This window comes from Lepisosteus oculatus, chromosome 3, assembly GCF_040954835.1.
Source record: "Lepisosteus oculatus isolate fLepOcu1 chromosome 3, fLepOcu1.hap2, whole genome shotgun sequence".
NCBI lineage: Eukaryota > Metazoa > Chordata > Actinopteri > Semionotiformes > Lepisosteidae > Lepisosteus > Lepisosteus oculatus.
This window is the reverse complement of record NC_090698.1, coordinates 71,298,286-71,313,595: the sequence shown is the minus strand read 5'-3', so window position 1 is coordinate 71,313,595 and position 15,310 is coordinate 71,298,286. Positions and strand designations below refer to the sequence as shown.

Here is a 15,310-nt window from a genome sequence, read left to right as displayed (position 1 = left end):
GTCATCTTCCAATAGTCATTTGAACCAAGCCATATTAGTATTTGACCAAGGAAAAATATACTGTATAAATGCTGTGACCAAGAAGAAAAATATACAGTACACGCTAAATGCAATCTACTGTAAATCATATCAGTGGCACAGATTGTTAGCTTTCCTTTAAAAACAATAGGATAGCCTCACTAAAAATAATGCAGTAAGTAGTACAGGTGTATTTGTTTTTTCTACACCAAAGTTCGTTCACTGGGTAGAATGCTGTAGAGAATTATAGAACAGTCAAGCATAGTTTTTATAGCTTTTTAACGTAATTTCTTTGTGACTTATTAGACTTGGGTTGCATGTGTCGTTAAAAATTCCTTTGCATGTAGAATGCTGACCCCCGTTTTAAAATCTTTGAATGAAAACAACAATGCAGATATGGACAAGAGAGTGTTCAGAATGTTAAAGGACGGGATATTTTCTTTTGCACTGGCTTATCTCCAGCAGTTACTAAAATTGGTAGTACCATGTCTGGGAATGGGGAATCCTTTATAATGTTAAGTATTAAGGGACAGTGAAATAAAGCAAAAAGGATACAGTCTCCAACAAACAGGTGGTGGGTTTCATACACATGCAGGAGAATTGCTAAGGTTTATAGACTGTAAAGGAGTGAAGTGAGATACAGAAAACTCCAGATAAAAAAATAACCTTGTCAACATAAAGAATCAAAACATAGTTAGTCAGATTGGAGATAAAAGAACTCTTAGTGGTCACTGAATCCCAGATGTTATGAAGCGGATCATGGACAAACTTTGTAAGACCATGAAAATCTGTAAAATCTGATACCAGAGCTTAGGGAATCATTTATAGTATTATGTTTAGCATCAAGGGGCATAAGGGAGAGAAACGGGAGTTAAATGGACTGGGTCCCAGCAAACAGGAAGCACGTGTCATATGTGATATCAGTTCAGCAAGGTATGCAGGAGTAACCAGAGTAAAATGAGGGACATGAGAGCAAGCAAAGTCAGGTATACAGAGAGCTGTGCTGCAGAGGGATATGAATAATTGAGAATGTTATGCCAGTTTGTGATTAAACTGAGTGATAAATTGTGAATTGATAAATTGATAAATTGAGCATATGCAGTCCATCCAGACTTGTCCCCCCAACAGGAATATGAGCAATGTGTGCACTTCTCAAGCCATGCACTTAGGCTCTTCTCAATGAAATCAGAAATGTATTTTTCCTGAGTTATTATGCACACTGTATAATAAAGTAAATGTATAATAAATGTTACTAAAGTAATCTCTGACTTTAAAGTGATAATTAGTGATTATTACTAATAATAAGTAATAATTAGTGATGTTCTAAACTCAATTGTTCCCCAAAATGTAGTTTTATACTTTTATACTTTCAATATAAAAAGTAATTATTAATAATCTAACCATTATTATAGCTAACATGTTCCTACCTGGTTGTATCTATAATTATAAAAACAAGTCATTCATGTATTTGTATAGCCAAACTGAAAATGTAGCACACTATGGTTTTGCATTCATTTTTTATCTGAATCTGCATTGGACAGATCAATAAAAAATGCAGAATTCACCTGAGGACAAATAACAAGCTAACAAGAACAAGCTGGATGAGATCCTTGGATCAGTGAACTACTGTACTAACTACCAATTAGGCTGGATGTCCTGCATGGCCTATCATTTGTAACCTTCCGTTTTGTTCTATGATCTTGTTTAAGAAAATCTGAAGTTTCTTTTATTACCTTACATGCATCTTTTTCTTACTGCCAACGATTCCTTTATCACCAAACACTAAGTTCAGATTCTCTGGGAGCAATACTTTTAAGAGAGTACTTGTCTTTTAATCGCACCGCAGTCCACCAATTTTCAGTCTTCTGTGTGCACTATCATAGTTTATTATAATAAGAAGCACCTTTTTTTCCTGGCACATTTTCACTTCATTAAGACTTGACTGTGAATTGAATAGACAAAAAAAAATAAGTTGACCTTGTGATGCCTGAAGCACTAAAGTTGTGGGAAGGCATAGCACAAAAGATTCATTGGCAGGTTTTTCCAAGACATCAGCATCTGGTGTATCAGCAATGACAAAGGCAAGAGAAAGTGGTCATTAACAAAGAAAACTTCAGCAGCAATAATTTAGCAAAGGACAGAAGGTTATAGCTTTTTGAGTCTGACTAGTATAAAATAGTAGTTGGAAGAAAAGAAGGACTGCATTGCATTACAAAAGATGAATGTCCAAATCTGATGTACTGACACTCAAATACTTGACATTTTATTATTACACTCGGTTTTGAATATTTGAATTTATGATGTTAAGTTTTCACAGTTTCTTTTTGGGGATTTTTAAAATATAGTTTTACCGTATAATCACGCACAAAACATCATGCAGCAGACCATTCAACCCATTTTCCATGACTCACAGGTGGTAAACTATAAGTCACATCTCTCCCCCTCTTCCTAATCCTATCCCTGTCCTGGTGATAGTCCCTGCCTTCAAAACCACAGAGAACCCAAGAATAACCAGAAGAGTATAGTGCCTGGGGCCTGAGGGCCTTCAGCTCCCCTACAGTATCCCAGAGTGGACTTGTGAAACTGAGAGATCTAGCACTGAGTGACCATCTTCTCCAGCGGTAATAAAGGAAGCCGTATCCGCCTCTGCTGGACAGATACTGAACTGTAAGTCTGGGTATGAGTTGAAATAAATTCAACACAAGAAACATTGGAAGCATTTAAGTGTTTTCGATGTTTATATGTGCACAGGACTGTGAATTATTGTATTTATTTATTGTGCATACCAGCAATGCACATAAATTTTTTTTAAAATAAAAAAATGGTTTCTCAGGCAGACATACTGTAAATTGTATCAGATTATCAATCTGCATTCTCTTATGTAGTTAATTCCTGTGTGCACTCAAAATTAGAACATTTTGTGTGCTAATTCCTAAAATAAAAATTGGATATTGAAGTGTACACTTCTGAATTCCAACTACATTTTCTACATTTTCTAAAATTACCTAGCTGATTTTGTGTGTTCCTGTATATCAGCCTACACATTAGTTTTCCATTTCATAAAAACCATGGAAATCTTAGTTCTTTTAATGTAGCACATTATAAGCAATCTAATGTTCCTTAAATTCCATAAATATAATCATGTTAAAAAGCACATTTGGTATACTTTCAAATGAAGCTGAAAACATTTTTGTCCTCTTTAAACAAAGTTTGTTAATCCCAGTAATTTTGCTAGTGCTAAACCCTCTACAAAATATCCAAATGCATATCACATAATTGGGTTTCTAAGTCATTTGTCTAATCTCATTCTTATTTATATACTATTATCAAAAGATAGGTGTGTCTGAATGTGTGACCTTGACTAGATTCCTTTAGGTAAGACTGTTCCCTATCAATCTAGTACTTGGGAAGATTGGTACTCTGATGGTACACTGATGGTGTAGCAATGATGATTTGCAGAAATGTTATAAAATGGCTTGATTTTTTTCCAGCAGCTGAAAATATCAAGGTGGAAATGCGTTATCTGTGTCATCTAAAGATCTGATATTTAACATAAAAGCATATTTTGTAAATATGTGTTACATTACAAGCTAAGTTGATATTCTCATTGCTACAATATTATTTTCAGAAATGAAAGTACGCTAGAAGCTGGTCCTTTGATACAAAAGCCTTTCTCCTCCCTCTCTGTGATGTCCCAGTACATTATTTGTGTTTCATTAAGTACATCTAAGAGATGTCTTTTAAAAAAAGGCATACAGTACATACCAGAATTAGGGATGTACAACATTAATATATACAGTAAATGTATACTTGTCAATATTAGGAGTCTAAATCAAATAAAGTGTATTGAATATATACAGTTAAATATTAATGTGTGTAACAATCGCTTTAAAAAGGGTACATTTTATGAAGTATTCATTGTCTGTGAACAAGGCATTAGTGATTTACTGAAGTTTTCAAGGTTGTGTTTTGAATCATATCCTGTTATTCAGATATCCATGTGAACTTGGAAATAACAGTATAGCACAAGCAACAAAATCAATGACTCAGAAATAAAATGAACAACAACTTCGATGCTTCTATGCATTGAAAGTAGTTAACACATACTCAGACTTGCTATATTTACTGTGAAAGGAATGATAAAGAGATCAGTGATACATTGAATTCAAAGTGCATGTATTATGCATGCTTTAAAATAGTCCATTATCTTAGGTATAAGTATGTAATATTTTACACTGTTTTAACTCTAGTTAAAATAAAAAATATAATTCATAAATCATGCATGCCATTGCATCTGAGGAATGCCAAAGTGTTGCAACATAAAGAACCAGCTGAACAAACAGTTTTTTGGTTGCCATCTTTGGAATGGAATGTTGCAGCCATTCTGTGCCTGTAAACCTCCCATCAGTTTGAGCGGGGAAATGTCCTGAAATAGCTAATTATTTTAGGGAGGGAGAAATGCAGACATGAATTATCTTATTAACCCATAATGGATTTGGTCATCAGTTAACACCCATATATTGTACAGTCGTTACTGCAGTGTAATGTCTCCTGATCAATGTCAGTGTTTTTTTTAAGTGTTCACTGCAAGGTGCAAGGTGCATTGCTTTTATGGACTATAGAGTTAAAGCTAAAATTTCCTTACCTTACATTACCTTAAGAGATGCAGAGATCTGGCACCAGATATTCAAATGTAAGGGTTTGTTGGAAGAAGGAACACTGTAGTTGTTTGAAAACAGTTTTAGCCCATGTTTATCTCTTATTTAGAATCTCCATTTATTTCTGTTGCATCGCTACAATTTGGAATAGTAAGCTGGGTGTTTTTACACAATGTGAATTGTGGCCAAGGACCTCATGACTGCACAAGGGGGAAATGAGAAAGTGTAGGGAGACTCCTCCGGCTTGTCCTCCTTCGAGTCATTCGTTTAAACCACCACAGGCTACACAGCCCCGTTCCGTGGAGTTCAGCATCCACCAGAGGCTTCGGGGGGCTCTGTGTCACCGGCAGTCAAGTGCGCAGTGTGGTGACTAATCCCACCCTCATCTTGGTGGCACTTTGCCAGTTGTGAACCATCGCTAGTGACACGACAGAGGAGCAGACTAGGATCATAGAGCTCAGGATGCTCTCTGTGCAGGTTTCAGGAGGCTCTGATTAACCCCATTCAGACCAACTGTATTCAAATCTCTGATAGCACAATATTATTCTGTGCTAGGTTTAGGTTTACCTGCCTACAGGTAAGGTTTATGGAATAATTACTTTACCTATAATTGTTCAATTTTTTCACAGTACTTTCATGCTAATGCTGTAAACATCAGCTTCTGAAAGGTTGTCTGCATCAAACCAAACATGAATCACAAAGCCCAGCTACTGTACATCCTTTCTGTGATTTGTCAGAATGGCATTAACAGTGTGACAGGGCAGCTAATTTTTATAAAAAGAGGGACTTATTTATGAGTCATAGAAGCAAAAAATCTTCAAATTGCTGAGTGAAAGCTGGTGTGCCTGTTAAGATTGAAGGAAAGCAGACATACTGAAAGTGTGCATAAGAGGGATGTGCTGAGCTGTTAGCAAGTAATGACCGATAAAAGGCAGACCCCCTGATCTGTACTCTATCATTGCTAAGATTTTTACAGTTTTAAACAGGAGAGGTGACTGAAATAACTTATGGGCTGAATATTGTTTTTGAAGTGTCCGTTTCCTTCTGTGTTCGCAAGCAGCTTGCACTCATCCAGAAAGTTCTCACTTAATAATTAAACCATATAATCTTTTACCATCCTGATGACTGCCACTGAGCCCTGCCTCAATAAAATAAGCAGCCTTGTCATACTGTTAATACAACCATGAGAAATTAGAGGAAGGGTGTAGTGGGGCTTTGTGATTCATGCTTGATTTGATGCAGAAACCATTCAGAAGGTGATGTTTATAGCTTGAGTGTGGTAGTACTGTGGGACAACTGAATAATTACTCTGTTTGTGGTGGAAGTGGTTAAACAAACTAAAACAAACTAGAAACAAACACCTTTCACAGCCTTCAGAAATAACATTCAGAACTGTGGTATCTTGCTAGAGGAAAAAAACATTGTGAATCTGCATTTGAACTTGCAATGGTTATTTTATGTATTGGACGTACTTTGAGGCTGAAGATGAAGGGGGAACCACCGAGGTCACTTGGACCAGACCACTCCCTAGATGATAGCTGTAGTGGTTCTGATTCTAAATGGTTTGGAGACCTGTCATAAGTACAGTTGGTTTTGACCCTTTGGATTGACTTCGAGGGACAGTGCAATGCAATGACATTGTCACGCAATTAAAAGGCTATTTTTGAGTTGGTTCAGTTCTTTTTTTATTTCATTTTTGGTATTCAATGCATAACATGTTTGATAGTTTCGTGTTCAGCATGAAAACAAGATAATTAAAAAAATCAGCACACAGGATTTATAACACAACATATTTGTCAGACAATATAAAAAAAGCCAATTGGACAAAACAGTACATACTGTGCTTGTTTTGTGTGAAGAACACCCATTATGAGTATTTCAGTCCTGGATTTTGTGTTAGTCGGAACTGAAGTTGTCAATGTGCAAACGTCTTATTTTTCTTGTTGACTCCCTGCCGCGCTGTGTTTCAAAGGCATATTAAAAGTTGCTAAGGGAAAGGGTAAAGGACAGCTTTCAATGTTCCAGAATTTAACAGCAATGAGAGCTTCTTACAACTTCAAAATAGACAGACAGAGTCTAAGGACTCTTTTCTCTGAACAGCTTTGGATTTATTTAGAGCTAAATGTTAAGCTTGTTCCCTTGTCAACACTACCTTTTATGGTCTTCCAATGTAAGGGCTTTGGCAGAGTTTTTATTTATGTCTCCCCTTTGTCTCACTCTCCCTTTTCCTGTCGTTTGTTTCGAATGTGTTGCACTGAGCTTGTGCTGTCTTTTATGTTTGCTTCTGACACAAAGAATCTTTCATCAGCAATGTCTTCTTGTCTTGGCCACCAGAAGCTAATCCTTTTGTCCACTACAATTAGCGGAGTAGTATAAGTAGTATTCCTTTATTATAGGGATGGAACATCAATTACGTCTGCTGCCTTTTCTACAGAATCTAAAGAATATAATAGCATTTTGACAGAATAAAATAACTTTACTATTTCATAAAGTATGTGTTTATAAATGACAGAAGTCTACATTATCTTAACATTCTCTTTAAAGTGACTTCTGATCAACTTCCATAAAACATTTTTTTAAATAATCCTCATTTACCTGTATTAGACTGATTCGTTACAAAAATCCTCTGTAATTAAACTGGTCTGAGTTGACTATGTGTTTAACAAAGATTTTGGTTGACCGACCCTGATGAACTCCTTCAAAATGTGCTTCCATAAGCCTGGTAGTACACATAAATGTAATATTGTTCTCTCATCATCTAAACAAAAAACTATCCAAAAACATAAATCAAATCAAATAAAAATAGCTTCTCACAAATCTCATATCTTGTTTCCTCTGGAAGTTGAAACTAGGAGTCGGCCTATAAATTGGAACATGGCCAAATATGCTTTGCATGTTTTAATAAATTCATGTGCCAGATTGTGGTAGCACAGTGGAGCAGTGGTTAGCATTTTGACTTGAGTCCTGGGGCCTGGTTCAGTTCTGGTGGTGTTCTTCCCATGTTTGCGTGGGTTTCCTCTAAGTGCTCTGGTTTCCTCCCACAATGCAAAGATAAATTGGTAGCTTCATAGGCTCCTGGGAAAATTTGTGCATGTTGAGTTTGTGCATGTTTGTCTCTTTGTGTGTCCTGTGATGGACTGGCATCTGGTTCAAGGTTTACCCTGCCTTTCACCCGTTGCTTTCTGGGATAGGCATTGACATTGAATTTGATGAAATGGTCAAACAATGGATGGATGAATTTACCAGATGGCCTTATCTCGGATGTTTAAAGTCATCAAGTCTTGGGGCATCTGGGCATTATTTCTAAAAGTACATCTTGTATCCTTAAAGAAAATGAATTTGCAATTGCTTAGTTTCAATATTCATACAGTTTGCTGCATAAACATACATAATGTTTGCAGAATGCTAAGCTTTTTTTAGAATATTGCATATTGAAAATGATTTAATTAAAAATACCTTGTGCCTCACCTGCCTATAGCATTACTGAAGCTTCAAAATCCTCTCCATTTGATTCTGATTTGATTCTAAAATCCTAGTCAATGAAACATTACCTGGCTCTCAGTATTGTGGAAATGCAGAGTCCATTTTTGAAGGTGTAGAGCTCACTTTGAAGTCACAAGTGAAAGCCAGGCCTCATTTTGCTGGACCGATATGATGCACTCCAGGTCAGTTTTGCAATGTTAAAATCGCATGTCTGAATGACAAACTGTAGATAAATTTGAAAAAAAAAAGAGAAAACAAGCATGAGCTCAAGTAATTGGGGAATACAGGCATTAATTTCTCATGCCAAGGAACTGGGTGTTCCTGTGATGGCTACTCTTTAACCTTCCTGTTTTTTTTTTATATCTCTCGCCTCCACAGGGGAAGTGTGTGAGCCAAACCCATGTGAGAACGGGGGTGCCTGCTTTACGGGGTTGGCTGACGAGCCGTTTTCATGTGAGTGTCCCGCTGGCTTCACAGGTCCCAAGTGTTCTAGTGTTGTGGAGGTTGGTAAGTGAAAAGCACAGACTATGGCCACACCTTTTATCCTGCATGTTTGTTTCTTATGAGGCCCTGAGCTGTCACGGATTGCGGACCTTCATGCCGGCATTCTGTGGCCTGCTGTCGAGAGCCTCAGTTAGTGGCATTCCTTGTGCAGTTGCTGTCTTAATTCTTGTTGCCTTGTCCTGTGTTGGTGTCAGTCTTTTGCGGTGTACAGTAAGTGTCCGGTCTCAGTGTCACTGTGACAGTAATCGTTCTCCTGTTGTAAGGTGGAAACCCTGTGGGCATGCTCATTGTAAATTTCCAAAGAGGCCTTTTTGAGGCCTGGTGTCTTTTTGTGTGCGGTGGCTGCCTTTACAACACATACAGCATCTTGCTGTCCTACTGTCTCTAGTCATGCAGTGCACTGCAGGCTGCCCATAATCTGAAATTATTCATTCTTATCAACTCAAAATTTCTAAAAAGTCCCCTTTTTGAATTAGTTTTCCTATGAACGCACTATTCTAAACTCATGAAAAATGCCTATTTTGGTTCAACGACCCAACCCCTGGTGCCTCTGTAGTTTGTGAAAGGCAGAAAACCTTGAAGAGCCACAGAAATGTGCAAATGTGACAGCTAGTTGTGTAAATTCTATCAGAAAAAATAATGTTGATGCTGTCAGCACCATTTAGATCTTAAGGTGGATTATTTAATCAAATACATTTAGGGTTGAAAACAACTTTAATAATCACATAATGTTGCAGTGATAACCAGATGATCATTTGTCCTACTGAGTAAAGAGAACCCACTGTACACTTTGCTGAACAATGGAAGAACAGCCCAACTCATCTGTACAATTCAGTATTATTGGGAAAGACAGAGCTGTTCTGCTCAGATCTGCACACTCTGGGTTTTAAATTAGAGGTTTTCAAGATTTTTAAAAAATATATAAAAACTAAAAGAATGTGCAGTAAAATATATAAAAACAATAAACATACTAAATTTAATTTAAGTATTCTTTCTCACTTTCATTTAAGGAGCAAAGGATTCTGAAGGACCATAATTGTATATAATTTGTCTTGAAATACTTTAGAAATTAATTGTATTAGGACTATGAAAGTTGATACAGCATGACCCTTTAATTTGTCTGTGACTCTAGACATTTCAACCTCTAAATGCATATAAGATTATATCCAGACATTACCTCATAAACTATGATGTTTGCTTAAAAGTATTATGGGTGGTCTCAACTGCATCTGAGGACTTGCTTCAGCTATACGAAACTTGTGGTTTTAAATGATTTTCTCTGAAATGTTTAGACAGTTACATCAGCATTGCTTTATGTGAGCTTCCTGACACCACTGGAAAAATTCGGACATTTCATACACACTTCCAATCTTGCTGAAACTTAGATAACTTCTATTTTATTTTTTTGTTAGAATTCAGGCATAGTTAATAAACAAATACAGTGTGTTTTGGTTCTTTACTTATAACTGTCACGATTGTAGTCCCTCCTCCTTAAGGGCGCTCCGGCTCTTTCACTTTGGATTTGATTCTGTGTACCTGACCCCTGTTCCCAGCCCACCTTAAAAGCCAGGCGCTGACGTTCATCCTGGCTCTGCATCTGGTTTCCGCACCGTGCGAGTCCGGTACCTGGAAGCGCCTGGTCCCGTTAAGGTTTTAACCCCTGTTCCTGTTCCTGTTCCTGTTCCTGTTCCATGTCCGCCGGTTCTGACTCGGTTCGTGTTTTTAATTCCTTGTTTGGATGAATCACCTGGCTATGGACTTTCTTGCGTTTTTGGATTCCCTCTATGGATTACTTTTGGATTGTTTGCCTTGGCCACACCTCCCCCGTGCACCAGCGCACTTTGGACACGCCCCCATGTTTTCATCCCCGTATTCCTGCATGACTTTTTTCCTAGTGTTTCCCCGCTTCTTCGGATTGTGTCGTCTGCATAGGGTCCGTAAAGAACTGTTCGTTACAGTAACAATCTCCAACACCAGCATCAAATTCCAGCCTCATGAGTCACAAGTTAAGTAGTTACTTCTCAGAGTATGTGCCTTGTTCCAATTGAATAAGGTTTCGAGCCATTTGAAATCTCAATATCTTTGGCTTTATTCTGTTTTTTCAAACATACTTTACAGTAGGTTACAATGTTATGCATTCATTATATCCATTCACTACAATAGAAAAGTTTTTTGATGCACTACAATTACATTTCTCCAATATACAATGTTTAATCTTTATCATAGTAAATATTTCTTCATTGTTAAAGTCAGATTTATTATTAATTTATTCATATAATATATATTATGCTAATGGTATTTATTTTACATTTTCTTGATAGGACACAACATCTAATGAGTGTCATTTTTTTATTTCTCCTGTCAAACAATATTTCTCAGTGATTGGCTGCTTATCATTGTCAGTGTCATTATAATGCTTTTTTCAGTCGTGTGTTTTCATTAATTCAATGTCTGCTCATCAGTGTCTTACATCTTCTGTCCCTTTTCCTATCAAGAGTACTGTATGTAATCATGTTGCACATCAATTGAATAAATTTTATCAGATGCCCTTTCTGGAAATCTACTGGCAAATATTTGTTGAGATCTACTGGTAAATATTTATGAAAAGCTTAGTGGCAGTTTTTTGTAGGTTTTTGATTGTGGTTATAAACAAAATGACTAGACTGCCTGATTTTCTAAAGAAATACTGTAGATCCCAAGTAAAAGACATATGGTATCACAAACATATTTTGCAAGCTAATTTGCATATTCAAAATGTTTGCTGTTTTGTTTTGGTAACATCAGGAATACATTTTTCTTTTGCTAAAGAATTTGCTTTGTTTTAAATGTTTTATGTAAATTGTCATTCCAGTTAACATACATATAGTCATTTTTTTCAATTATTTGTTTATTGGAACAGAGGGATGTTGTAAAAACATAACAATACCTGTATATAAATTAAAAGCTAAAACTTTAAAACCAAATTAGTGAAAAAAATCATTTGTATTTAGGGAATAACAGTGACATTAAGAGACTGCTAGTCATTAATCTTGTGAAACGTAGTCTGTGTCCAGTTAATAATTTCTTATACTTATATTGTTTATTATTATTATACCACTTTCAGCAGCAACTATAGCTTCCCAGAAGTCTCCCATCCAGGCTCACATCTGCTTAGCTTCATTGGGTAGCTAGTTCAGAGCTACAGGGTGATATGGCTTGTGGCCTTATGGGGAATATTCACTCTTAAATTCCCATTCATGACCATAACATGGTTGGACCCTCTGTAACACTTTTGCGATTTGAAAAAGGTGGGAAATACACCTTCATCTCCTTCGGTGTTCTCCAGAAATGGCCATTTTCACTACAATTAAACTCATCTCAATCCTTCGCTGGACTGTGCTGTGACTTCTTGCATTCCTACAACAATTTAACTTTAAAACAGAAGGCAAAACACAAGATTTAAAATGTGGATTGCCAATTTAAATGTATTAACAGCTGAGGATTTAGAAACAATATGTTTCCAGCAAAGTATACAAACTAGAGGGTACAAGTGGAAACTACAGTATGTAGAAGTGCCTTTATAACAAAGGGCTATGGGAGCCCAGAACAAGCTACAGAGCCATGTTGTTGAATACGATAAAGAAATAAAATCTATTACCTAAGTACTAAATGGACTGGAATGGGCCAAGTGGCCTCCTTTTGTTTGTTATCTTTCTTGTGTTCTTAGAACAATTTTGGCAGTTGTACTGTAACTTTTCTCTGTGAATGTGTCATGTGTCTAATTTTCTGCCTGATGCTGGAGAGTATACAGTAATTCAAGTGGCATTGCAAAAACACACTTCTGAATTCCTTTTGGAATTTTGATTCAATATTCAATTGTTTCCATTGTATTTTTCTATTGCTATGGATTAAAAAATAATTATAAACTTTATTTATAGAGCATCTTTCATACAAATAACATTGCTTTACAAATCAAGCATAAACATAAAATCTTAAAGACTGTAAAGTTATATTTTGCAAGGGGGCTTTGCAGAATAGCTCTGTATCAGACAATTAGTAACAAATAATCAGGCTATTCTAATCAAAGCCAAATGTGAGGGGAAAGAGTTTTAAACATTATGTTTAGTGGCTTTTTGACAGCTCTGCCAAACACTTTTTTGTTTCTGTTTAGGAAAAATATGGAGTCAGGGAGGGACCATTGATTTACAAGGAAAAAAAAGTTACAGAGGGAACGATTTACAATTCGTGCCCACGAGATAATTAATTCGTTCCTACGATTTACAGTTTGTGCCCACGAAATAACTAAATTGTTCCCTCGTTTTCTTTCATTCGTGCACACAAAATAACGTTTTCTAACACTTTCCTTAGTTTTCTTTGCGTCGTGGTAGTCGCACGCACCTGAAACGCCAACATTATCTTCAGCTCTGAGACCTAGACATTACTGTCCTGAAAGTATCTTAATTTTATCAAACGTTAGTGAACACATTGTCACGTCTTTTTAGGCTATCATATATATATATATCAAGATGAGGGAACGTGTTAACTAGCGTTTGATAGTGTTTGCTCAGAGCCGGGGATGATGCTGGCATTTTAGAAACTTTCTACAGTATGTGCACTACTGTGACACAAAGAAAACAAAGGAAAAGGTAATTTTGTACGCACAAATTAAAGAAAATGAGGCAATGAATTCATTATCTCGTGGGCACGAATTGTAAATTGTTCCCTCTATGTAACTTTTTTTTCCCCTACAGATGGCCCCTCCCGGGCTCCATAGAAATAAAATTGGTGATTTTGTTTTGGGATAAATTGGTAAATGCAACAACAACTGGATAATTTTCTGGACTAAACAGATGCTGCTATGTAATGTTATATTAACTCAACATTTCCTTTTCTTTGACTGTTGTGGAGAATTGGTGAAGACTGAAAGTTTTCTTAAATGGAAATTCTGAAGAAAAAGGCAGCAGACATAACAACAAAATAATGTATCACTTTCAGGTTCATATGGGTATGCACCCTCACTGCTTCCACCTCAGGCCAGCCCCCCACTGCTAGGGGCTTGAACCCAAGTCTCCAGTAACACTCAACGGGGACTCAGCCAGCTGAGCTAAAGGGAGGTCCTTGCTATTCACAGGGAAGGGCAGTGACATCACCACGCTGGCAAGCCAGCTTGCACAACCTGTAATGTTGGCCATATGCGTTACACTCTCCCCCGCTTAATTTGCTTAATACGCCATCCTCAGCGAAGGGCTGGGGGCTCGTCCGTGAACATATATGCCATGACTGCATTGACCATATGTTTTGGGTCATCATCATGATACAGTACATGTTGCATGTTGCATGTATGGATTTTCTTCTTCTACTTATGCAGCTGCCATCATTAATTACATCATGAACAAATGTGAGTGAGCCAGTTCTAGAGATGACCATGCATGATGTTACAGCATCATTGCACTGTTGTTCAGTACTCTATTATTGTTTTCTTGATGAAGGAATGGAGGAAAGAGGAAGCTTAGATAGGAGGAAGCTTAGGTATACACCACTAGCTTCCATCCCATGGACCTAATGGTCTTAGGCCGAACAGTCCTGAATATGATAATCAATGTCTCAACAGATACAGTTTGACTCTTAATAATACTACAGCTTCACTGGTCTCAATAAAGAATGGACAATGCATAACACAAAACAGAGGACAGTTTATGCAGTTCTTGAAGAATTAGAGCTGAAAAGAGAGTGGATTTACATGTTATAATAATAGCTCCGAAAGAATTATGAAGGGTAAGGATTTATTGGTGTGATTGCATTAAATTAATCCACCTCCAGAGAGTGGGCTTAAGCCTTTCATGTAGCGCTTTAAAACAGGCATTCTTCTCTTAGAAATTTGGAATTGCTATTTGAGACTGTACATTTGTTAAACTGTCTGCATCATGTTTGCATTGTGAGACTGTGGGGCTAAATGAGACAGCCAGAGCCTAAGAGCGAGGGTAGATGCAGTTCTCTTCAATAACAGTACTCACTCAGGAATTCTGTATTCATTTTGTTTCTGTGTGCATTTTGAAACACCCTGTAGAAATACAAAGCAATCCTTCCTTTGCAGATTCAGGTACAGTAGTTCATTAGAGTACAATACCTAGCAAGCGACAGTAGTATTGATTTTCAAGAAGAACAGTGCTGAGGTTCAGGAGCACATCAAACTGCAGTGAAGTCATGAGTTAGTTGTTAGTAAATCAAAATGTAGGAGATTTCTAGATTTTTTCTAATTATTCAGAAAAAATTGTTTTAATCACAAACTAAGCTCCTCACCAAGACAAGTTTTATATTTTGAAAATAGAATGAGATTTATCATTTATATTTGTATGGTGTGCTAATTCTGAGATACATGGAAATTAATTATACTACGCTTACTGTACAGTTGATATACTAACAATGTACAATAATTACAAGATCAGTAAAAGAAACATCTAATATTTCCAAGTAGTTACTCTGAATAATGTGATCTGAGTTGCCCTTAACCCCAAAGCACATGGAAAAAAATATATTACCTACATCTAAACTGTCAATGTCTTTATCACAAATTAGACAATTTAGACCTACTGTATGACCTCAAGACTGACTAAAACAGTATATGAAGAAATGTTGCACAGCCTGCAGAGCAGTGCATGTCATTTGTG

General features: G+C 36.7%; 1 protein-coding gene across 3 annotated transcripts in view; it reads left to right on the top strand.

The window, feature by feature from the left end:
* Positions 1-15,310, top strand: part of LOC102697668 (EGF-like repeat and discoidin I-like domain-containing protein 3) — a 261,705-nt gene that overhangs the window by 35,886 nt on the left and 210,509 nt on the right. The window contains exon 2 of one of the 3 annotated variants that reach the window (XM_015360984.2): positions 8,538-8,612. The exons of 1 other annotated variant lie outside the window; for it this stretch is intronic. In XM_015360984.2, coding sequence (XP_015216470.1) covers positions 8,538-8,612 — 75 coding nt within the window. Of the gene's footprint in view, positions 1-8,537; positions 8,667-15,310 lie in introns of all 3 variants that reach the window. One more of the 3 variants, XM_006626513.3, reaches the window with a different exon arrangement.